Source organism: Takifugu flavidus, chromosome 20 (assembly GCF_003711565.1).
Source record: "Takifugu flavidus isolate HTHZ2018 chromosome 20, ASM371156v2, whole genome shotgun sequence".
NCBI lineage: Eukaryota > Metazoa > Chordata > Actinopteri > Tetraodontiformes > Tetraodontidae > Takifugu > Takifugu flavidus.
In genome coordinates this window covers 4,849,700-4,875,812 of record NC_079539.1, presented here as the reverse complement: position 1 = coordinate 4,875,812, position 26,113 = coordinate 4,849,700, and the positions used below count along the sequence as shown (strand labels likewise).

The following is a 26,113-nucleotide window of genomic DNA, read 5'->3' as shown; positions in this document are numbered from 1 at the left end:
CCTCCTGGAGGATATACGCAGCATTTTAGCACATTTCTTTGCCAGCGGACAGTGAGTAATTCCCTCCTTTTGTCAGAAAGTGGTGCTCAGCATTTCTTTTCCTGATGGCAGATACAGGAAATGTCACAAACACAGAGAATTTGAACAGAATCACTAATGGAAACTGGGTTCACATGTACCGAGGCAGCAAGGTTGGAGATGGGGGGGGGGGGGGGGGGCTGCACTGGAAATGGGAAATTCCACAAATCGCTGATCGGATAAAGAAACATCAGCCACTATTTTCAGGCACACGAAGCATCATTTCTGAGTTCATGATGTCATTTTATGAGTAACTCAATCAGCCTGAACCCTCGAGATGGATGCGCTTGTTTATCGTCAACGGTCATTTACAGCATAAATGCATTTAAGCTCATTTCCATTGACCCCAACAGCCTCGCCTCGAGTGGGAACACTGAAGTAGACGAGCTGGTTCTGGTCCGCAACAGTGCCCACCAGCCATCTGCCTTCAGTCAAATCCTCGGTAACAGTCAGCATCTGTGGCTGACATTAATCCTCCATCAAGATTAGGCTCTTTGAGAGACACACTGAGACTCCTGTAAGGATCTACCCACGACAATCAAGCGCAGAATTGAAAGCAGTCAGTGGATTTTGGCCCCTATTTAATCGAGCGGGTGTCTGCAAGACTTTGGAGTAGTTGGAATTCCGGCTTCTTATTCGAAAGCAATAAAGTTGCTTCAGAAAAGCAGATTTTACAGGAGGCTGTTAAAATTAAAATTGTGTTCAGAAGAGTTTAAACAGCATCTGATCCCCCCCCCCCCCCCCACCCCCTTTACAGCAAACATGTTAAACCACTCCAGAGGCTTCCTGATAACGCCACATTATTATTCTGCACCAAACCTGCACGTCAACTCCTCCATAATATCCTCCTGCACTGTTCCCGGGTCTGCTTCAAGGACATTTTAAACAGTAGTTATTATAAACAGTAGCGGTTTTTGGGTGGCAGATCTGCCAGAGACAATACTTCTGCTACTTCCACAGAGTCCGTGCACCACCATCAGTTGTCAGGTTCCTCCTCCATAAGGGGATTTTATTTGATGTTTGGTTTGGCTGCCGTTGCTGAAGCTATTCGAACATTTTACTGATGTTTGAAGCTATAAAAATGCACACGTCATATCGGAGAGATGTGATACTAATGCGAGCCCTCGGCTCTCACCTGCTTCCACACCAGTGACGAAAGGTCATTTGATGACTTAATGCCAAGAATTGACCTCATCTCCTCATCAACTGGACATTTTGAAATTAAAGTAAAAGAAATAGAACTACAGCAAAAAGAGAAGAAACCTTCTATTGTGCCACTGGCAATGTGAAGGTTTACCGTGCATGTGGAACACTGGTCGTAAATGTCGACTGTAGTTGAACTGGTTTTTGTGGCGAGCGGGCTCTTTGAGCTGGGCGGGTTACGGCCGCTTCTCCGAGGCCCAGCTGCTAATCTAAAGCCCTCGCACAGAGGAAGCTCCCAGCACCGTCCTGCCGCCCAGTTTGCTGCAAGCCAATACAAACAGAGCAAAGGTAAGCTGGACTTTGTACACAACTCAGACAGGTTTGCTAAATCTATACGCCTCATATGCCGTGCAATTAAAGAGGATTCTTGAGTCTGACTCGTGAATGCAGCTGGATCTTGTTCCTTTTGTCAGAGTCCAACTTTGGTTTCCAACTACCCAGAACTGGTTCCGTAGCGCTAACTCCTGCTGCGTTGGACGCCGCTGGACATTTTTAATGCATTCAAAGGGACGCTTTGAGATGGGTTTTTTTATGACACTGATTATCTGTCCACCCCCTGCCTGGTACATTGTTTGTCTTTCTTTTTTTACAGCGTGTCTTTTCATTTAGATTTTTTCCCATCATATTGGAAGTGAACACACCTATGAATGATTCATCTCACGGGGCTCTGAAAGCAACATCTTATATTCATTAGCAAGGGCAGGTGTTAAAACCGCTCTGATCGCTAGCCTCACACACACAGCCTTGATCACACACTTGCTCCGTCTATGCAGACTAATAACTATTCAGCAGCTTTAATCACACAAGGTGCCAGGGCCACAGTCGGAGTCCACCTCTGGCTCTTCAGAGTGACGCCGATCCCACATCAATAAAGAAAGAAAGGCAAGAGTTCCCCATTAGCTAGATCTGCAGTGGCAGTCGCTATTGATTAGCCAGTTAGAGAATTCCAAGGTTAAAGACAGTGAATCAGGGGCCACAAATAATGTGCACGCTTCATTAAGCAGGTTTTTGTCCTCCTGAGAGGTGGAGTAAGAACTTGAGGCTCAAACCTGAGGGGTCTCCATGCCCATCACAGCATTCCCACCGATGCGTTGAACACATCACGGAGCCAAGCCGCCTGCTGCTCGGAGGGGCCGCCAGCTGTTGGGAAAGTCACACGAGGCCCCAACAAAACAAGCAAGAGACGAGGAACCCAAAAGTCTAAAATCTAAACTTAAGATGAGGCAGTTTTCATGAAGAAACACATGCAGGCAGAGAGTTCTTCAACCACTTCCTTTTATTAATGCTTCATCTGTGTTATCGCCATTGTCCACCCAGGTGATGTTGAGAAAAGCCTCCTTCTGCTGGACATTCCACACCTTCATCCTCGCCACATCGCAACTTAGCTGTTTCCTCCCATCGAATAAGGCTTTTCCTGGCGCTCCCAGTGCGTTAAACTTAACTACAGCCGCATTAACAATGCTGTCACTCCAGCACATAAAAGAAAGAAGGACAAGAACTTTTGGGGATTTCTTTTTTTTTTTTTTAAACATTCTTGATGCATTTTTCGAAATGTATCAATATACTGATGGATCAATGCACAAAAAGTCGGTGCATTTGGTTCTGAAACCTAAACGTCAAACTGATTTACTGAAGAAATATCTTCAAAGCGAGTCTCATTTTAAAAAGAAATCGACAGTATAACGTCTAAAGCTACAAGTGATGATTTAAACTTTGTCCTCCTGTTTTAGAATATTGACATTTAGCCCCAAACCTTCTAAACCCACCGGCTCTGAGCACCACGCACGGGTGTGCAAACCCCCAGCGACACTCTTGTTTTTACCCTCCCAAGTTCACGTTTCTGACTTTCTCGTTCTTTTCTCTCCACATGTCAACCAGTCAGGTGTGTCCCCCCAGACAGCGAGGCTCTTCCCAACATCCCCGACATCTACGCGTCATCCAGCCCGCAGAGATACATTTGCTTACATCCCAGTGAGGCGTTAAGAGGAGAAGAACCACGTTCAACCTCACTGGTTTTGAATTCTACGCTATGTTAACGTGTGCAAGAACCGCTACATGTGTTCAGCTTTAGACTCTAGCTAATACAAAGGTATTTCAATCATATTACAAAAATACTACATCTGTCCGTTGGCTGATTATTTGGATGATTTGATTTTTCGTTAAATAGTGCGTGCTAGCTCAGTAAGTAGTCCCAAGAGGACGCAAGAGATTATGGGATGGGGCCCGGGAGGCGGGTGCGACTGAGTCGGAGACGTGATGAGGGATCTCATCCTAACTACGCTGCGGGATATTACGCTCTTCTTGGCTGCTCTCCAGCAGCTCATCCTCCGAGAAACTGATGTGTAGGCAGGTATCGTTGATCGGAGCCGAGCAGAGAGGCTCCTCGTACGGGTGGACGGTGTCGGTCTCGGGCCGAGGTGACTCCGACGAGGCCGCCACGCACCCGTCCTCCAGGGGGCTGCTGCAACCGCTGGAGGCCGTTAGGAACGTCAGGCGCTCCCCGAAAAGGTCGTCCTCGTCTCGCAGCGGCGAGAGCAGCGACTTGGTCTCGGAGCGGACGCCCGAGTCTTCGCTGGCGGAGGACGAGGAGCTGCTCTCGCCGTTGCTGAGCGAGTGGAAGTCGGCGGAGGACGAGGAGCTGGGGGTGACGTCCGGGAAGGAGAGGCTGCTGCTGTGGCTGGGAGCTCCTTCGGTAGCGGTGACCTCCGCCGGCGCCAACGCCGCTGTGACGTCTAACCCCGGGGACAAGGTTCTGCTGGCACGCTTGCGGTTCATGGGGGGCGGGTCAAGCTTGGGGATCATCTGCTTACACCTGCCGAGAAAGAACAGGAAGCGTTTAGCTAGGTTAGGACAACCAGTCGAAGCAAGTCACTGTAGCAACACCACGTACGTGCCTTTCCTAGACATCGCCATAGTGACGACAGCCATAAAGTTATCTATACAGCCTTTAATTGGTTCCCATTCCATAAAAGCCAAATGACAAATATTCTGCTGCTTCTGTGATTATTTCCACGGTAACCACGAGGATTAAGGTAGCTCACCGGTCTCCGAGCAGGTGCGCGCCAAAAAGCCCCGAGCATTTCCTGTCCATCCATCACATTACATCCCATTAACCATGACCGTAGGGCACAAATACACCCAACAGCGGCTCAGCTTCTCTAGCGCCCCCGCTGTTTCACTATCAGGGGACTTATCTTACATCCACCAGCCCCCACTGCTAAGAAAAGAGCGGGAGGGAGAAAGAAATGGAGCCGACCAAGAAACCACGCAGAGATTAAAAGAGTGCAGGCGCTGCAGGCTTTCCCGCATCCCCGAACGTGCACCAGAAATAGCAGCATCACAGAGTTCCTGACTGTACCACAGAATCGCTGTGACGCGCGCCACAAGTATCATTCCTGAAAAATGGGTTCTGACACGCGCTCATTACGGGCCCCGCTTCCTCTCCCGCTCCTCCCACCTGCATCAAGATGGTGGCGGCTAACTTCATTCCTCCCTGGAACCTGGTGCCTGGTTCAGGCCAGGTCTGGGTAATGCATTTACACCGTTGTTTATGGGTTTACAGTCTCCTCTCCTGTAGACGGGGGTGGCAGCGGCAGATAGGATCACGGCCGGCTAATGGCGAGAGAAAACTATTTCCAGAGATAACGATCCACCGTTTCCCCTGCTAACTGACGTCGCCACGGCGAAAGGGGTGGGATGTCACTGGTGGTTTCATTAAGGTCTATTTGCCATAGTGACTGGGGTCCGCTGAGGTTGGGATGCTTTCAGGGTTAGGGGAGACTGAAATAACCCGGCAGCAGTTTTATGGCAGACTTTCACAATGATTAAAGTTTCTGCTTCAGCTTTTTTTTCCCCGACGGTGTCTTTAGAAAAAAAAAAACATAAAAGAGTGAACTTGCCGGACGCTTCCTCCTCTCATCATCACAACTGACTGGGCGCTCCTCTTTTCTCTCCTTATCTCCACGTCTTGAGATCTGCTCTATTTGTCCACCTTTCCCTTTATTCCTCCACTCGCCTCTTCCCATTCATCCCGCTCTGGTGCCATTCAGACCATCTGCCACAAGTCTCGGCTGCTGCATTTGTCTTTCAGTCTTTTTATTCAGTTCCAATCGCAGCTCCTGCATAATTTATATTTCTGCTAAAGAAAAAATTATATATTTCACCACATTAGCATTCACACATCTGCTGGCTTCAGATAAGTCTAATGTACAATTTAGCTTATGCTGACTTTAAATTAACCTGTGGAAGGTCATCCATGCAGCAAAAACTCATTTTTTTATGATCATGCAGCAGAAATATATCATTTTTAATCTTCTAAGCAATCAGAGATGTCACGTATGACTCGATGGCGAAGCGTGTGGCTTTGTACGAGGATGCTGGTGGCGCCCACATGACGAGAACAGTCACTTATAGGCCAGAGGTGATTATACAAAAACAACATGAATCTTGAGCATCCTGATGTCTGGGCTGCCCTCCGGTGGTAGGCTGCAGTACAGACACAAAGCCTGCCTCCTATTTTAGGTCAGCTCGGGGTCAAACAGAGACGTGAAAGAAGAAATCTGACATGGCGGGTGTGTGGGTGATTGGCTGTACAGGCGGGATCTCGCTAACAGGGCTAGCATCAAACTCTCGTCTGGCGTGTTGAGAATATTTAGACGTGGAACAAAGTGCTCAGTCAGAAAAGTGGAAAAACAACATTATCACACACATTTCCGTAATCCGGCGCACTGATTACCCCCGGTGCAGATGCATTTGATACTACGTCTAGCGCCTCTGCGTGTGAATGTAGGATATTAATCCGTCATTAGCAGAGAAATGATCGCGGGCTTCACCTGCCACATGCCCAGTGAAAGGCTTGTGCCACAGACTTTGGTTCCACATGCTGCCAGTCATGAGTAATACTCACGGTGGGAGAAGTAGGGGTTGAGATTTAGAAGAGGAGGAGGAGGAGGAGAGGAAGGGGGCTTGGGCAGTGGCAGAAAACTCCCCAGGCTCCCAGGGAGAGGCAGGCTGGTGCGGCAAGGGATAAAGGGGGCAGGGTGTGGTGACATGGCGATGGAAGGGATTAGCTCTTGGGGTATTGATCAGGGGATCGGTTTGTTCAAGCAGGCTAACAGGAGAATGAGAGATGTTAGATGAGGAAGAGGAAGAGCAGGAGAGGATCCTCACACCTGTGCCAAAGAAAGGTGACAGTTAGACGACAGAGCATCAGGGAGATCACCGGAGATTTGCAGGGTTTGAGCCATTGCAGCTCATGGGTGTAAATTTTCACATTTTCTGCTGTATTATAAAGTGAGTATGGAGTTTCTGTTTGTTTTTTAGAAACCTGGTAGGTTCCAAATGCTCTTCCCAACAGTCTCCTATGAAAGCCATTTTCAAGCAGGAAACAATGCTGTGTGAATCCAAAAAGGCACAAATAATGGCGTGCAGGACGCACAGAAAATGGCATTATGTCACAACAACAACACCAGAAGAGACTGAGGCTTCATTTTTGACTAACTGGTACATCAGGTATCGCTGATTAGCGATTACACTGGCTGATTAGGTCATCAGCATATTGGTAGATGGTTCATGCCAAAGGTCTATACATTATAATTAATGTCTCCCATAATATACATAATACTGAGAGTGAAATCTGTATAAAATGCAAATGTAAAGGAGATCAAATGCTTGGCACGCATGGCTGGTGACAAAAAGACAATATTCAATGCTTAAAATCAGGCATTTGCATCTGTTTGTAACAATAATTGAGAGCTCAGTCAGTCTGAAATGCCACTCTGCAGTGTCAGATATAGAGTTAGCTGAAGGATGATGAAGAAAGAGGAGCAACAAATGAAGGGAGATGCAAAAGGCTGGTGAAATAGTGCCCTGAGAGGGTCTTCCAGGCAGTTTAGAGGACGTAACATGAGATGTAAACATCGATTTTCCAGAAAACGAAGGCAAATGGAAGCAACAAAGATTTCCGTGTGTGTGTGTGTGGTGGGGGAAGGGGGGGGGGGCTCCATGAGTCTGGCTGGACTGGACGCACACGGGTCAGTTAGAAGTTTGGATTTGGGTGATCAATTTCTTTCCTTCCCCTATGGAGCGGAGGCTTCTCCAGCCCTGGTGCTCACAGCTGTTTGGACGGTTTTCTGGCATCCAGACACACAGACACAGATCCAGAGGTGCAAACACACAACACACAACACACAACGCTGCCCGGTGTGTTGTACAACTACAACCCTGCGTTTGCCTCCAAGTCTCTGAGACTTGAAGAGAAGAGCTCAGAATGGATAATGGGAGACGGAAGACGGAGGAGCTCTGCCCGGTCCTTTACAATAAATGTTTTTTTTAAGTTGTTCGTTGTCGTGGCAGCGAGGAGATTAAAATCTCATTAAAAAGTCATTACACGCAGAGGCATTTCAGGTGCATCGCCGAGCCGCACGCCGGAGCGTCCCGACACTGATTTACCTCGCCCTTAAAAAAGGCACCACAGGAGATTAAAAGGTGAAACTGTGAGAGGCGGCTCCCCGAACACGCTTTCGTGGAAAGCAAAACACATTCAGCATAAATGATTCCAAAGCAAAGGACCGCGTTTGGCTTCCTCCCTCCCTCCCTCGGGCTTCAGGAGGCTGCACAAGATGACTTCTTTAGGGAGGCAGAAACTCTGAAGGAGTTCAAGCCGAGGATCTCTTAAATCTCCCACTCCTTATCGCCAATTTCCCTTTCCCCCCACCAACTTCGAACCCCACCGCCCCTGTTGTTTGTCTAACCTCAACTCTGTTTCTGCCAGCTTTCTGTAATCCCCTGATTACAGCCACACTTTAATTAGCCGGAGGCTGTTTCTGCTGAGTTGAGTGGTTCTCCATTAATATCACTAAAAGCCGCTCTGACAGGTTACTATATGTCACCACCTGAATGCAACGCTTCCATATTTTTAGGAGCCGCTGCTTTCAGGCAGTGTTGAACAGCCACATAATTACCAATTATGCTTATTGCTTATTGAACTATAGCCTGAAGACCATGACAACCACAGATAACGATATCAGAAGTCTGACAACCTCCACATCTGGGCCGGGCGTCGCAGCAGCATTTTCTAGTGGTTTCATTTTACTTACCTGCATGTTTGATGTCATTTAGTTTTAGGCCATGTAATCTCTTTGCTAAACTGAATGATATGTTGATACTTCCCCATAGAATGGATGACAGAGTGTAAAAGTGTGAAACTAAAATATATTCTGTTCATTCAAAGTGTGGAAATGGGTACAGGTGCTGTAATGTAGCATTAAAATGTTCCCTTCTCCACAGCAGAGCTTTCTGGACGAGTCTGGACGAGTGAAAAGCAGCGACTTTGGAGCTACGACGGAGGCCGTTAGATACAGAATAGAGGCAGCTGGGAGGCCGCAAAGGAAATCTAAAACCACTTCAATATGGAACACGTAATATTTACTGTAACTAGGATGGCTACCGCCAAAAACCTGCAGAGGCTTCACAGAAAACAGGTGACCTGAGTCATCCTCAGTGACGTAAAAGTGGGATTAAGTTTTATTTTTTTGGTCTGAACTCTGGGAAGGAAACTGAGCATTTACATGTATGAATGCGTACGGAGCTGACTCAGAGAGGCGCAGCTGCTGCTGTGGATAACACCAAGACTTACTTTCCCTCCGTGCTGCCAGAGTTCCTGAGCGGGACGATCCCGTTGCACGAGCTCTCCTCGTCAGCTGCACGGTTGGCCGCGATGAAGGGGCCCGCGCCGCCGTTCGCCGAGCCTTCGCCGTGGTTACTGCCCAGGTTCAGCAGGTTCAGGTAGGACTCTGCACAGTTGCCCTGCGTGGGGGAGCGGGGCGAGGCGTGAGGCGGCCACGCAGGCGTGGAGGTGAGGAGCTGCTCCAGGGTCTGGCTGTAGTGATTGTTCAGACTCAGTGACAGGGGCTTAGCTGATGTAGACGATTCTGGAGCGTCTGGAAAAAAAACCCCAACATGATCCGTATCAGTCCCCACGAAGCCTTTAAAAACAAGTAAAGATAACAAAGTCAAGCCGATGTTTTATTTCACTGAGAGCTTTAAGTGCTGACTTTTATCAGGAAAAGAAGAAGGTGGCCTCGTGCCAGGAGCCGCATTTAAATCAGCCCAACATTGGCGGTATTAGCCAAGTATGGAGTATGATATGTCATTTATAAATCCATAATAACTACACCAATACTATAATGCAATTCTTATTAAAAGGAAAATTACAGGACATTACACTGTATAACTGTATCTGACAGAGAGAAGAAGGAGTCGACATTTGCATTATCTGAGTGCACCTTTATACTGGTCTGACAGTGACTTCAGTGCACAGGGAACCTGATCTTACGCAAGCTCATCTGACTGCACAGGTCTGGTCACTTACTGTCCCCGTTAGCCTGGGGCTCCTGCTGTGGCTCCCGGGCCTCTGGAGCTGTTGAGGAGAGGTCCTCCAGCTCTTTCAGCTGCTGGACGAGCAGCGTCAAATGCTGCAGCAGGTCGCGGTTTTGCAGCAGCAGCTGGTGGACCCTCGCCTGAGCTTCCATGCGGGCAGCCGTCTCAGCCGCCATTTGATCCTTTAGCAACTGCACCTGGAAGGGAACCAAAACACGACACGTTTGTGCGTGCGCTTCATCTGTATAACGCAAATGCATTTGAATGTTTAAAAGAAAGGTCAATTGTCGTGTCTTTATAACATTACAGAAGATTGAAACAGAAGCCGAGTAAACAGGTTTAAACAATAAAGTAATGCAATAAATATTGATTTGTTTCAGGGCTTCTGCAATATCGTGCACAGGCAGCATCGTCGACCTTTAAAACCTCTTTAAAAGCCTTGTTACAAATGTTTATTTTGTTGTCGCCGCCGGCTCCGCGTTTACTGTTTAGTGCTGCCACCTAGTGGTGTATCATCACAGACACCCTCCACCGGTTAAACACATCTGAACAGTTTAGTGATTAGTAAAATGAGAACAGCAGTATAACATAATTAGCGAGCTCCCAGATTCGACCACTGATTTAGAGTCAACAAGACAGTGGGAGAGAAACAATAAAATGTAATAAAATGCACCCGAGAGCTGAGAGGATGGAGTAAATTCTTTCTTACCTGAGCGACGGCCACCTGTGTGTGCTGCTGCTGCTGCTGGAGCTGCTGCTGAAGGAGCTGCAGGTAGTGCTGCGATGCCAGCGGGGTGAGCGATGAGGCGCCAGGGCTGCTGGGAACAACCCCCTGGGAGGTCACAGTAAAAAATGAGCGTCGCTCAAAGTCCTGAGGAGAAAATAGAAAATGAAAAAGGACACCGAACCAACTAAATGCACAGAAACCTTACATACTCGGGTAAAATCTAATTTATGGGATTTATCACGGACAGATATGACCATAACATGACTTCTGAGCAGTCAAATTTTAACTTTAAACATTTAAGAAAGGACTTGGGCCTAATCAATGACAAACAGCTTTTATAACTTTTTTGGTAGTTATTTAGCGTTTAAGCCTGTGACTGTAACACACCCATTATACCGCGAGAGGGCGCTGCAGAACATTATGTAGTACCACAAAGTTCAGCTGAGATTTCATCCCACTGATTCATGGTTCTGCAGGTTTGACACTTTGTGACTCTGTGGTTTGATTCCTAACAAGAACTCAGGGACAAAAGTGCAGAAATGTGAAATATCCAAATAAGTTCTGACTTGCAGGAACTCATTACTCATGAAAGCTATAGTCAATTAGTTCTAGGTCTTTAGTGAAGAAAACCATGATTACAGGTTGAACACATATAGCAAACAGTGTTTGCCTAAATATGCGTTTGCCCACCAACTGGGCTCTCATTATTCCTCCCTGTCCTCTCTTTCTCATTCCCTCGCTCCTTTCTTATCTCCTCAGTGCAGATGTTCATGAACCACCCAATGGGATTATGGAGGCGTTTCTCAGAAATCAAAGGGAGCGGGCTGGGGTTTTGGGGGATTAGGTGTCCCCCTTTTCACAGCCGGAAGTATTCAGGTTCCACGCTGCATCTACTGCACTCGCTCCGGTGATAAACCCACCGAAACACATCATGGCCAGCAAAAGCTCTGTATGTTAGCATCTAATCATCCTGTCACATAGATACTTCACTTCCTACAGTTGCCTTTAACAGCTGCAGAGCAAGGAAAACCAAAGCAAGAAGCAAAGCTAAGGTTCTAAGAGAGAACCATGAAAACGTGCACCAATATTGCCAGTCGAAGCTGGACTGTCACATCAATGCTCCATGCTGCAACTTTGCAACTCTGCCTCTCGCGACTTTTATGCTCCACTTAGCAACTTTTTCCTTTTCTGATATGAAATGTCCTTCGCAAAAAAATTTAGCACAGTTTTTTGGCAGCGCTCTCCGAGAAGGTCCCTAATATTTCCCAGCAGCAGTGCTGCAAGAGTGGATATTTCAGTGAATTATCCAGCAGACAGAAATGTGGCCTGGGGGTGCTCGATACCATTATGCTGGTTAAGAATGTCCTAAATGTTAATATCATCATTCACAGCCAGCCTATTCTGTTATTCAAAATTGTATTTTGGAATTAAATAGCACTTTTTTCTTCCAAGCTGTGGGATGTATTATGTCAAGTAATGTCCTCACACAGATAGTACAAGTATGCAAGTATGTGTGTGTTTGTGTGTCTTCAGCAGTATCGTACTATTATGGTCTGCCCGGGTTTGACCACGTTCATCTCAGCCAGGCTCTGCAGAATTTCACCAAGTGCTTTTTCACCCGTCGACAACCCGGCCAAGGGATCCTCCCCTCCGCCTCCTTCATGTTTACCGCCCTCCTCTTCCTCCCCGCACTCTGCGCCCGTCAGCTTACGGTCTGCGGGGAGAAAAACAAGCAGAAGACTTAACATGACCTCTTCTGGAAGCCAGTCAACTGCAGATCCGTGGCAGAAAATTATACTCATTATAGTGAACCCAGGCAATGACTGTCCAAAGAGCTGAATGCTGTAATCAGAGTGTGTGTTTTCCATTCTGAACCCGTCTCCAACATGGAATAAATGTGTCACAATCGACTCAACACCATTGCCCTAACCAGGATTCAGCATAAATAACTTTAGGAATAAGGGAAACGTCTTCAAAAGAGAAGAAAAACAGTCCAGTTGACACAGAAAACCTGGATGATTGAGAACCTACACATACAAGGGAATCACTATTAATATGAATATACACACTAACAGGTGGTGGGACTGGGTGGAGAAGCAGAGGGTTCCTGGTGTTGACATAAATGGAAGGTGTTCTGGAAGTAGGGGGAGGGTTGAGCTCACCGTGGCTGCTGGCCTCCTCTGTGGACCTGTCGCTCTCCCCGTCCGCCTGTCCGTCCGCGTCCTGCTCTGCATACTGCAGACTGAGCTTATGGCACACTTCAAAGGCCTGGCCCACGGTGCGCACGATACGCATGGCTTGTGTCTGACAGGGAGAAGGAGAGCAGGGAGAGGTGTCTGCAGCTATGACCAAAATAAGCCGTCCACCTAGTTCTGGTGGTTTATTGCGTGTCGTGGTGCAGCAGCTGTGGCTCTACCTTCTTCTTTGACTTGAAGACGTTACATCTGAAGGAATTACTCGAACCATCTCGAGCGATGTAGCTGAAGATCTTCAAGTCCTGGGAATCGTGCGACACATAGAAAATCCTGGAAAACATGATGAATTTAGCTGGGCTTGTGGGCTTGGGCGTGATTAAAGTGCTGTGTACGACAGATGTGTGGAAGCAGCGACGCCCTGCAGCATTAGCCCGGTTTGTTTATTACAGCCCATCACATATAATAGTCTCAGAACATTAACAATGTCTTCACTGCTCATTTGAGAATTTATGTCTCACCACTGCCTGCAGCAGTGTTTTCATAGGTCATGCATGGATTCTAACACCCCCAGCTGTTTCATTTTCACGCGTCCTCTCCCGTCATCCCAGTGAGACATCATGGACGAACCCCAGCACTCTGGGCACTACAGCCCCCTCCATAGGTCAAACACCTGTACTGTGAGTGTAACGTGGTGTGTATGTGTGAGCACTGTGAATGTCTCATCATCATCATCATCATCATCATCATCGTCGTCTCATGGGTGTAATCACATTTGGCCCATTAGTACTGAGCACGATATCTATCAGCTGTCTCTCTGATCAGACACACAGGATCTGGCTTTCTAGATTTTACGTCTGAACTGTCCAAAATTGAGAGCTGCCGCTCACCTGTATATGGGATCTTGCATGATCGTCATCTTGTTCTCGTCCCATGTCCACTCTTTTCTCTGTAGAAAATGTGTTACAATGTAATGAAGGTCCAATGAAGCCAGTTTTGGCTCAGTGTTACATGTTAGTTCAGTCACAAAGTGGCCGTTCTCCTTAAAGTACCTTCTGTTTTTTCCTTAGTATCACTTTGACACCGTCCACAGACACTACAATGCTGACCTTCTTCTTCTTGATGTTCTTGGCCTTGAATTCATACTGAGGAAACACCAAATCAACAATAACTTCCACAAATAAAGTATCACTCTGGTGTCAGCAAAATGCACGTACTGTATGTGTAGAATGCACATATATACATTATAATAAAAACAAACAGGGTGTAAAAGTGGATTAAAGCTTATTGTTATATTCAATAGACAATAAGGGTTTGTTAAAAACACACAGACATCAGTTGTTTAAATGTTTCATTTGCTAAATGTTTTAATTGCACAACTGAAGCAGCTTTGCTCCCCCCAAAAATGAACCACCCACGTTAAATGAAACAGCAGTTAAGCACAAAAAGGGCCCAGGATGCCCGTTAGCCTGGACTCTGCTTGGAGCGGGACACAACAGCTGGGTCTGCACTCAGCAACTAACATGTTTCTGCCCCGTCAGCTGGAGGCTCCCTGCCTCCAAACCCAGAAAGTCTGGTCGCTCAGCTCGAATTAATGTCAGTCTGAAGTACAGAGCGCTCACTGGCTTCTTAGCTGGACTCTTGACGCCGCTGCTGTATCGGGTCCTGAATGCATGTGTGGACGGCACGCAGACTTATTTGAAGCATTTTGCTTATTTGTGGAAGTGCTTTTTACCCAAACCCGTCTAAAATTTGACCTCATCTTTTGGCGGATAGCGAATACTGCTTAACAATTTGTCTTGATTAACATTTTAAAGCGTAGTGGATGTTTTTGGGTCTTCCTGCGTGGTGACAGTGGCCTTGTTTTCCGTATCCTTTTCTCCAGGGAGGGAGCTTCTCTTCATCGACTTCACTGCTGGCTTGGTGGGAGATTTAAAGGCGAGCCTCTGACGCATCTTAAGCTTTTCTATGCGCCTTTGCTCCTCCAGTTCGATCAGTCTTTGCCGCTCCCGTTCGATCCGTTCCCGGATCACCTTATTCTTTATTCTGTGATATTTACTCCCTCTGATCGCCTCAATTTGCTGTAGCTGCTCGTCCACCACCTTCTCGATGAAGGACAGCTTCTGCAAGGTCGTTTGTTTCTCCTCGGGCCTGTTTCTGCAGCAGTTATAAACGGATGTTAACTTTGACAACGTGTCCTGCGGCAGAGTTTTGCTGAGCTCTGGTAACATTTCTGCAATATCTTGTTGTTTTTGCTTGATATTATCTGTCTTTTGCTTGATTTGGTCTCTCAGAGCATCAAATTCTGATGTTATCAGCTCCGCCTGTTCCTGCATTTGTTTCACTCCCATGTCTAAAAGCTGCTGGAGCTCCAGGTTTGCCTCCTCTGATTTTAAGACATCCTCGCCCAAGCACTGGATCGTCTGTGACAGCACTTCTATTGCATCAAGTATCTCCTGGGGGCAGGAGAAGACCTGCTGCAGTATGTTGTTAGCGGAGCAATCTTCCGATTCTGTGACCTGTGGCTGTTGGAGCCAGGAGACAGATGTGGACTCACCAGAGTTAGTCCTCACTGGAACCGTTTCTGTACCCCAACCATCCTCAGGGGTGAGATGTTTGACAAACGTACCCATCTTTGCATTCACTTCCCTCAGTAATTCATTATATTTTGTACTTTCAGCCATTACGGCGTCAGTAGCTTTAGCCAATTCCTTCATTTTAGACTTGGGCTCCTGTTTGGCTTTGATACTTTCGTCCAGGGCTTTTTGGGAATCTATGTTTTCCTGCTCATGTTTGTTTATGACCTCGGTAGTTTCTTTTAGTTGCCTCTCAAGTTCTTGTTCCAGACATTCGACGCACAGGTTCAGTCTCGTGTTGAGCTTTTTGATTTTTTCTATCTGCAATTTTTTGGTAACAAGTAAATCTTCAAGTAGTGCATTTTCCTCTTCGGCTGACAGCAGCTCTCTCTGAAGAGCGTTGCGTGTGGGCATATCTGCTTGATGCTGTATTAATCTTTTAGGTACCTTATTGGAACAAGCATCGGTAATCACCAAACATAATTGTCAGGTATTAGTTGGTATCCTTATGCTTTCATGTTGGTCTTCTTTGATCTTTTGACCTTTAAACTATATAAAACTAAAAGGCTTCTTATATTGCCCATTTTATGCAAAAATACATCAATAAGTTCACATCTTTAGGGTTGTTGACAGCAGCAGCAGCAGCAGCTATATTTCTGAGCATCGCTGGCTCTCCCAGGAAGGTACATCAGCCATCTGAGAAATTACATTGTGGCTTTGATTTATTGGTCTAGATGTCTTGTGAAGTGTGAATAAAAGTCTAAAGATGAAGCACAAGTGTGATTTTCAAACCTTTCTTAATAAAGAAAGAGTAAAGAAGTCACCATGGGGCCATTCAAACAAAGAGGTGCTGAGAAAAAAAAGTGAGCCACAATAGACATGAATAAAAAGATCAAAGCTGGGCGTGAAAATAGCATTCGCGTTTATAATCTTGCTTTGCAGTACAGTTTGAGATAAACTGGACATTCAACTATTTCATTTATATATTACGTTACCAGAGAGTTTATGCCTCTCTTGTTCAAATATGTCCCATAATGTATGTCCTGAAGTTGCAAGCCTGGACCCGATGGCCGGGCGTACACACAAATAATGACTGTGTGTGTGTTTGTGTACCTACTGTATGTGAGGATGAGAAGAGCGTGTCCGGATCCCACCTGGTGTAACTACAATGATGATGCTACCCCGACCCTGACAACAGGTGCACCGGTAGTAAGCTCATCCTGTTGTCTCCATAGAGCGTGACAACAACAAAGCTAAGCCTCCCAAGGACTTTCACCGCCATCACAGAGCGGCGAGGGGCCACCGGAGGAGCCCCCACACCTGATGACAGGGGCTGCGACTGGGGCTCTTAGTGAGCCTAAAAGTATTTAAGCATATTTCCATCATTACTAAAACATAGATTTTGGTTGCAATTCTGAAAAATTTAAAAATATCTCTTTTTGGTTTGTTTTGTCCACTGGTTTTCGTAAATGACATCAAATGACCCCCCCCCCCTTGCTAAGTCTGAAAAAGGAGAGGAATTTGGAGAGCATTGTGGGTCACCGATGTTCTCTGTAGTACCACTGAATCCATATAAGAGCGCACAATAGGCTCTATAGATTGCAGCCTAGCAACCCCTTCATTACAATTCCCAAATATGGGGAGTTTCAAGGAAATTCACTGTTTTCCCCCAGTCCTACAGACAAAGGGAAGAATGTTGTGAGCAGAACTGAGCTGAGAAGTGTAGCAGCTGTCTCATCAGCCCGGTCTGGGGGGTGAAACACCTTCAAACACAAACAGCACATTCAGTTTATCTAAATTCCCACGCACTGAAGGCGGATTTCGAGGAGGTAATCGCACCTTTTGACAGCTGGACAGTGGCGTCCAATCACAAATCACTGTTACTCAACTCTCCTATTATCGCGCACACACCTTTGAGCCATGCAGCTGCACAAAGACGGCCAAACGGCTCCCATGAAGCTGGAGAGGCCCAAACTTCCGGAGCGACCCGGCAGCTTTATTGTTAACTCGGTGAGATAAAGGACGGGTTAGCCTGCAGTTGCCACAGACAACGACCTTGGCCTGGATAGAAACAGAAAGTCTGCACGCTGGAACTGTCAGGTACGCCAACAAGACAATAAAAAAAAAGCACGATTCGTTGCCAGATGGAGTTTGTTACTGCACAGGCTTTTATTATGTGTGATCTTTAAGGCAGGGTTTTTCCAGTTGTGCTTATTAATTGGCATGTTATGTCTTGAAACATGGTTTCAGAATTATGGAAGACATAAGAAACACACCGGGAACCTGGAACTTAAAGCAGGGTGTGTCTAGATTAGCATCATGATGCAACCAAGAAGACGGGAAAAGGAACGCCACAAAAAAAAATCTGAACAAAATGAGGAATGAGTAAGTGTTCTCTTGGAAAGCATCCACTTAAAGGGGGAGAACACAGTATATCCCAGCGCAGGCCCTGACAGGCCCTCCTGTTTTGGCGCCCTTTGCGCTGAGAATAGACCCACGCCTGAATGAGCTGCTAACAAGCACAGGGAGAGGACAGATTCCCAGTGTGCTGATGGTGGCTGCTCAGGGCCGGTCACATGACAGCAGGACGGGGCGGAAACACAAAGGACCGAGCCCATTGTTGTTGCTTTACTTAAGCGTGTAGCGTTGATTTGGCAGGTGATTTAATCTGACATGTTGGACACTAGAAGGCTGTTGTTCATATCCAGCTAAGTGTGCTGGCATCAAAATATATATAAAAAAAATTGGAGATATTTTGACGTACGTTTTGCCCAAGATAGATTCTTATGTGACTTTTTAAGTCTCAAACTGGAGAAATTCCATATTCCAACACCCCTGAAGGCAGAAAATAAGAGAGAATGTAGAATAAATATAAAAAGCTTTGAGTCGGCATTTAATATGCAGCTATAGGAGGTATCACTACTACCATTAATAATAAAAACATCATATATTAATGAACGCTAGAGTAGAACAGGAAAGGATGCGCATAATACAAAGAAATTTTTCAAAATTGAATAAAGTAGGCTATGTACTCTTAATCAAAATAATGTGGCATTTATGCCCGACTAACCACATGTTAACCCTGATTTATCAAGTTAAATGTGGGGTGTGAATCAGGGACACCATCTGTGTCTTGCATGTAAACACGTCCCCCAACACCCCCCCACAGGAACTGCCTTAAGAGTGTTTGAGAGCTTTCATAAAGCCCAGTCACGATCAGGCTGAATCTTTTATGACTGAGCCGGCAGCATCATTCAGGTCAGGGCACCAGCAATACCAGCGACAAAGATAGCCGCCTCTGGATGATGAGGACCACTACGTTACGAGACATGAGAGGACAAATCACACGGGACAGAGACATAGGCCTGAAGTCTGTATTTTTATTTTTATTTTAATTAAGTTAAATAAAGTAGTTTTTGGTGAGGGTGTCTCTAATCGTTAGGTAGTTGTGGTGATGTTAGAGTTGTAGACTGCTGATGTCAACATTCCTGTCCACCCATTAGAGTTTCCACACTCTCCCATGTGTGACTGTCCAGTTGTCGAGGTGGACATTTTTAAACTAAATCTGTCCTCCAACGGTTAAAAACAAACACCTTAGGTGTCCTTTGTAGGTGACTTTACACGCAGTCAGCTTGCGTTACATCACGACTCGGTCAACTATGTGGAAGATGGAGAAAGCATTCGCCCACCGCCTGAAGCAGGAAGGTCCTGGAAACCCGACCAAGCCTGCCTGGGGACAAGCTCGCTGGAAGTAGATGTCCACACTACGAGACACTGCTCGTCTGGCATTCCAGTGGGACCATTGAGTCGGAGCGATTTTGGAATGTCAGGACAACACACTGAGTCGTAGCAGGAAGAATCTATTGTTGGTGACAGCCAGGAGAAAGAGAGACCGCCAGATTAAAAGATAAGGAAGAGCTCTGAGGAGCAAGCGAACTCATCAGTCCCCACAAAGTCGCACAGAAAGTCAAAAAGGAATGGTCACAGGCCGCGATTACGCTGCAATCCAGCTGGGATCAAATTAAACAAAGGAAGCACGGGAGGTGGTGGGGGGCGGGGGGTTGTTGGGAAAATTGAGATTCTGTTCCAAAAATATGCTAATTCCTGCAGGGTTTGCGATTAGACGGCCGTCTCCTCTGTCATAATATATTCAGCTCTTATGCCCCGACAAGTTGATGCGGAGGGAGATAATAATTCAGTCTGTAACTTTGAATGCAGAGCAGCGACTTACATAAACAGCAGGGATGAAGAACCGAATCAGAAGATTTCTTTCAGGCCGACAGGTGAAATCTCACCTACCTTCCTTCAGCGATGCTCTCTATATTCCCCCATCTATTTCTTCCTATGACAAACACCATAAGCCAGAGAACACAACAAAACAGCAGTATTTAGGACCAAATAAAGCACATTAAGTTCATGTTTTATTGACAAAGCTGGTATCCAAGGAGACCAAGGAGCAGCCTGATGGATGGTAATTCAGATGAAGTATAACAGAAAGGCAGAGAATTGGACCTCAGCAAACTATTGAGTCATTTATCAAACTTAGACAAGGCCTGCAACAAAAAAAACTCTAGTATAACTCACGTTTAATCTGCTGGGGCAGGTAGGATGACCCACATGAATGAGTATGCCCAAAGATCTGTGGGAGATGCAGTGTCTGTTGCATGTAGATGTGAATTAATGAGATGATTAATAACACTGGCGTACCGCAGTGGGAGCTCTGGGTCTCCATTGTTACCGAGTATACAACCAACCTAGCCACACTAGTGAGATTTTCCTCTGATTTTCAGAGTAAAACAATTCTTCTGTAACTTTGACAGCTGTGTGTGTGTGTGTGCGTCTGCGTCATTGTTCTTTGATCTTTCTATGTGCTCTGCCTGCAAAATAGAGCACAACTTATTATTATCCCGCACACTCCAAATTATTATTATTCTGCTTCTTCCCTACAACTTAAAGCTCTACTAGTTCCACAGCACTGAAAGAACTCCAAGCACATTCTCGCCACTTAACTGTCACAACAGCGCGTCAGCAGTGCCCTAGTGACCCTCAGATCCTACTTAATAGTCGCTTTGATCGTCCACATTTTCATCACAAAGCCCCACTCAATACTTAACTGAGTGATTAGTGGAGGCCGGAGGGATTTAAACTCATTACTTTACTACAAACCGTGCTAATATATCACCATCATTTGGGTATCGTGACATCAGAAAGAAATCCTCCAAAATGCACTCTCTTTATGATGGTACGTGCTTTGAGTGAGGATGCAGGGTATGCAAGACTTGATTAAATGTAGCATTAGCAGACATGGGTTAGCCTGGAGGCAGAGTGTGAACGTCTGTGGTTGCGTACGTGTGCACCATTATGCTGCTCGTACAGAACGGGACCACTCACCACCTGTCTGTCCATCCGAGTGAGAAAAGTCCTGCTGTCCCTTCACTGCATTTACCTCTGCGATACACACATATTACCAATGAAAAGGAGGTGGGAATATACATATTTCTATTTATTTATTTATTTTTACTGCATTAAAGAGCATACAATTTTAATGTACCAGTCCTCTGGTAACATATGGAGCAGAGAGTTATTTTTTCCTGATTTACAACTATAGACAGTCAGAGCAGCTTAGATACACCCACATATCTCAATATTATATTTATAGGTTAATATTAGACATAATATTATATGAGCCGTTAGCTTAGCTCACCACCATCCTCTGCAAAAGGCGCTGCCAAGCTTCTTAAAACCACATATGAAGATGCCAGAATGAATTTTATTGTAAAGCAGATCACGCTGATCACAGATTGACTTATTTTAGAGCGACAGTTAATCAACCCCCCAACACACACACACAAACACACACCCTTCTTGATGGGTTTAGTTAAACAAAGGGTGACTGCACCCTTTCAGGCCCAGCTAATCCGGTACACGATATAGGTCACTCACGGTGCTTTTGTACATCTGCCATAAGTGAAAACAATGCCCCCAAATATGTCATCTTCCCCACAAAGCAGCAGCCATAGAGGACAGTCTTCAATCACCACCTCCGCTTTGCCACAGATCAGTAACCCGCCTTCAGTGAAGTTGTGCTCTCATTCATCTTCGGGTTTTTCTGGGACAGCCAGGGTGTGTAGCTGTTGTGATTCACTGATGATTATGAATTGCAGATTGGGGCCTGTTCCATTTTCAAATGGAAGCGTCACGTGACTGTGGTTCCAGAGCCTTGGGTGAAATCTCTTACTCCTGCATTTCACAATGTTGCACAAAGACGTGTGATCGCTATAGTGCTAATCTGTGCACGTTTGGTTTGTTCCGTAGCCTCCAGGCAGGAGTAAACATTTGCTTAGCGGTAAATGTGAGTGAACAGATAGAGATAAAGATGAAGGATAGTTTAAGGAAGTAAACGTCTTTGCTGCTCTGGGTGGTTTGTTGCAACACAGGTTTTAATGGGAAAACAAAACAAGAACATCATGTGAAAAACTAGGCAATAACAAAGATCGCGACCATGCTTTCCATTCAACTAAACTCTGGTTCCCTCAGCCTTTTTAGTATGAGCCTCAAGAGAGACATCCAAGCAACACACACCCACAAAGTGAAACTTTGTGTCCTTAAAAGTCCACGTGAACGCGTCTGCATTCCCCCCACATCCCCCTTGACAGACTCCTGACAGCTCAGCGTGCTCGCGGAGGCTAATGCAGACTGGACAGAGCCGCACCAAAATGGAAGAACCTCTTCCTTGTGCGCAGAAATCTCCTCCTGGGACGTTTCAAACAGACAAAAGTACACACATAGGGAAGAATGAAACCATGTATTTTCCAGCAAGGCTCTTGGCAGCCTCGAGTGAGGAGGCTGAGTCCTGATGGACACGAGAGGGAGGCTTAAAATCCCATTAGGAGCGATCAGAATTCAAAGGGAGGCATCCATAGCCTGCTGCCCTCAGCCTAAAATCTATTCCTGTCAGTGCTGAGTAGATGGCAGAGATGGGCTAAATTGAGAGAGTCTACTTTGGTGGAAGTGAGGCGATGAAAGGCGAGCGATCACGGCGGGAGGGATGAAAAGGGGGAGTAGATGACTGGGAGAAAACTCCCAAGGAAATCCCAGCGAGCTGTGGATGATGACAGCAAGCGACCCACACGTGGGACACCGGCTTTTGTGGAGGGCCAGGGCTCTCCATTATGGAGGAGTGCAGCTCACACATGTGCTAATTAATGCACAGGAAAGTGTGCAAACTCACTGGGACACCACTGAACTGGTTTCTGTGCCACTAGTCAAACTGAATAAAACCGGCTCTTAAAGAGCAACACAGGAGGGGCAGCCAGCCGTAATGGAAGAAGCTTTACCCCACGCCAGCTCTAAATAAGATCCAAAAGTACCAAAAATGACATCTTTTCTCTTTAAAACCTGCAGGTGCTCGCTAAACCGTTGAGGACTTTACTGGCCGAGTCCGTCGCTACTGTCAATCCCTGGCTCTCGGCTGGTTCAGAGATGTTTGCCCGTTCCTCGCATCAGCCGAGACGAAAGAGATTAGCTAAGGGAAATGAAACGGCTCCAGCTCTGCCAGCCAGCGTGCAACCCCTCCTGCTTCCAGGACTTCCTCTCTACTCCTTCTCCCACCACCGCCACATCGTTCCTCACTCTCTTTAATCACGAGTTGTCTGCGCGCTCGCCGTCCCTCGGCTAAAGTGCCGAGATTTTAAATTAAAGACAAGGCCCTCTTCTTTTGTGCAGGGCAACGGGAGAGTCGGAAAGGCCAGTCGATATTCATCTGCACAAGGATAATTACGTTTGACTTGGCAGCCAACCCTGAACGCTGGTGAAAAGGCTCGGCGGTTAGCATTCACGCGGCGTAGAGGCAGCGCCAGATAGGTCACCTTGTCCAAAAAAGTGCTTGGCAGGATTAGGCAGAATCGATATCAGATGTATTAACACGTCGCTAAGGTATATTTCAGTCCGCAAATCTTGCAAAATACGGAGAAAACTTTATATTTATGAATAAAAAGCTCCAAGGCAATCAGATACGTCTTACCAAATGAGTTGCTTAAGGAATTGTGAGACAGGGGAAATGGAGCCAGAGCGCTGATGTCTGGGTCCAGGTGGTGGATTAGTCACTTTCATTTTAAGGGTTCATTATTTACTCCAGCCAAACGCCAGAGAAGGAGAACTGCTGCATGGAGGCCTCGTTACTCCAGGTTCTCCCAGTTCTCCCAAAGTTCATAACCATACGGTCGACCGAGTGTGTGACTGATGTGTGCCTGTCCTGTGATGGCAAGTCCTGCCTCTCCTCTCACCCAGGGACTGATGGGACAGACACCCCCCAGCACAGAAAGTATTTTGACATACTAAAACCAAGGAATGGTCAGTCTATAAACAACAGCAACATTTCGTGGCTCACTGTCAGAGGAGATTCGTTTAAATAATAAATAAGGTTATTTTATATAGATATAGCTCTTTTCTCTCCGCTGCTCCCTTCCTGTTTACATTCATCTCGTGGTCCTCTGTAAAGCAGTGCTTTGCTTCATTCATTTGCGGTTCTGACACAAAGGCATGCTGGACAAACACATTAATTATTCATCCAAAGCTTTCTCAAACCCACATGGGAACTCAGCCTACTATATATACACCCACATGTGAATAAAAATACGTGCTAGCAATGGACTGTGAGTAACGAGATATAAACAGACGCTAGGAAATATTTGTTTTTCTGATAAATATCCTTTTTCATGGAAAGATGCTGCTTTTAATCTACATTAGCCTGCAGCAAAGCACCCCCGAGATGAACCTGGGGCACCGGGGTAAACGTTCTGATTCAGGACTTGCAGGAAATAACGTGCAGACTCAGCCCAGGAGCCTGGCCTTGCCTCTGTTCCACAGACCTTTACGGGTTCGGGTTTCCCCTCTTCCTGCACACACGTTGTGCGTATAAAACAGCCGAGCGGCCACCTACAAACCCACTCATTCACACAGCAGGAGAACAAAAACACACACCCTGCCCAAAAGGATAAAATGAAATAGAGGCGGAATGCTCTGACTCAAAACGCATGCATATTTTGACAGATACATGCACATTGTGGCTTTTAGTAGCTTTTAGTAAATCCTCCATCTTTTCCACCCGCACATTCACTCCACTGGGCTTAAAAGCCTTGTCATGTCTTAACCAGGCGAGTCCTTGAGACACAAATTACACAAGCAGCCTGTTTGACACAGCTCCGTACTCACTTCTGAAGGATCGGCTGGGGCTCACGGGGACAGTGAGAGGCAGAAATAGCCACAGTCCCCACAGTAAAATTACTGTTAGAGCTTTATTTAGAAAACTCTAAAGCTGCCTATGATATGATTAAAGACAAGGAAAGAGTGGGTGAAAGCAAACCAGGCTCGTAAGTGAAAAGAGCAGTCTGAAAATGATGGTTAGTTACCATCAAAGACTCGCATAATCCCCCTCTCATTAGTCATATTTGCAGCGATTTTCCACCTGCGCATGCACTTTTATTGTGTCTGCCAATAAGAAAATGCTTCCAAGAGTCCAAAAATCAACTCACCCGGATTCTTCTCATTGCTGCCACAATCTCCATCCGGCTGTTTGGTCTGGGAACGTCGAGGGTCCCGACATACTGAAGCAAATGTTGAAAATCAGAGATATAATGGACACGCTGCAGGTGCGCGTTCAACCTGCCGTCATGTTCATGACCTTCTCAGTCCTTTGTGTTTTTAAAACAGAACATGGTAAACAGAAACTAACTACGGGTAGAATAAGATAAAGCCTCCCACTATTTAGTCTTTACATTAGCTGAATGTCATGTGTATGCAATAACAGAGCCTACAAATAACTGACAGATCCAGCTTTTTCCTACAACTACAAGTATTTCCAGTCCACGTATAGTCTGTGCAGTTGATGAAGAAATGATTACTGGTCATCAGAAGTACTAGTGGGGCCCAGCTCAATATCAGAATGCTAAATCTAAATCAACAAAACCACAAAATTCATCATCATAGTATAAGTATTACCATGTGAACCGGGAAAATGGGATATCTAAAGGATATTTAATGGTGATGAACGTTATTTTTGCATGTGAGATCTAAATAAGAAGTCCTTGAACAAAAACTGTGCAGTATATGTGTCCTTCCCTCCAAAATAAAGTCAGGTGCAAATCAGCGAGTCAGACCTGGAGTTATCAAAAGTCAGCAACCGTGCGCGGTTCCGCGGCCGGTTCCCCCGCGCGTTCAAACTTTGGGACGATCCCGGCTGAAAGGCTGCGGCGCACCTGCCGCTCAGAGTTACGCGCTCAAAATAAGGCAGAAAAGGCTGGTTTACTTCACCTTGGCTTGGAAATGGATCCCATGCTGGTATGCCTCTTCGTTATGGAGCGGCACCCTCGAGTCCGCCAGATCATCCACCAGGTTGTACCTGTTCCTCGCAGGCATCACAGAAGGCAAACCGACCGAAGACGCTTTTCATTCGGGTCTACGCGTCGCTCCCGTCCCGATTCCAAACGCTCCAGTCCCGTGCGTGATTCCCGAGCGTCTCCAGCAGTGAGTTCCCGGTGCAGACGCAGTCCATTGTTGTTGCCTTGAGCTTCAAAAGGTCCGATCCTCAAGAGGGGGCACGTTTGCACCCCCCTCACTTTATCCCCGAGAGACAATAAGGGATTTAGTTTCTGGCCTGTGGTTGGAAACGCTGCGCGCAGCAGCGTAAAGATCGCGTTTCTAGAGCCGGGAGAGGGAAATCCTCCGCAGGTGTTGCTGCTCTCCTCCGTCCTGTTGGTGGTGGCAACGCTGCAACCGCTTCCCCCTCCCTATCGCCCCCCCATCACCAAAGCACAAAGCAAAGGCCTCATTGGAGCAAAGTTAGCAGGCATGACGAAACCGGGAGCTGGGAGAGGGAAACACCCCCCCACCGCCATCCCTCCGTGCAACTTTAACACATCGACCTGTTTGAATTTAACTCCACTTAAAAAAAATAGTTT

At 46.4% G+C, this 26,113-nt stretch overlaps 1 protein-coding gene across 3 annotated transcripts; it reads right to left on the bottom strand.

The window, feature by feature from the left end:
• Positions 1-2,539: 2,539 nt before the first annotated feature.
• si:dkey-34e4.1 (carboxyl-terminal PDZ ligand of neuronal nitric oxide synthase protein) lies at positions 2,540-25,979 on the bottom strand. Of its 3 annotated transcripts, XR_008947623.1 has the most exons (12): positions 25,467-25,979; positions 24,689-24,760; positions 13,632-13,724; positions 13,470-13,528; positions 12,804-12,912; positions 12,550-12,691; positions 11,932-12,101; positions 10,370-10,531; positions 9,653-9,857; positions 8,918-9,221; positions 6,188-6,452; positions 3,954-4,093 (listed from the first exon to the last, which is right to left on the bottom strand). XR_008947623.1 is itself a non-coding variant. In XM_057018560.1 (11 exons), the coding sequence occupies exons 1-11, from the start codon at positions 25,569-25,571 to the stop codon at positions 3,553-3,555; spliced, it is 1,923 nt and encodes a 640-aa protein (XP_056874540.1). In that variant the 5' UTR covers positions 25,572-25,979; the 3' UTR covers positions 2,540-3,552. The 3 variants fall into 3 exon arrangements, 2 of the variants coding, with proteins under 2 accessions (XP_056874540.1, XP_056874539.1); XM_057018560.1 differs by lacking the exon at positions 6,188-6,452 and having other exon boundaries at positions 2,540-4,093; positions 10,370-10,492; XM_057018559.1 differs by lacking the exon at positions 6,188-6,452 and having other exon boundaries at positions 2,540-4,093; positions 25,467-25,974.
• Positions 25,980-26,113: the final 134 nt, after the last annotated feature.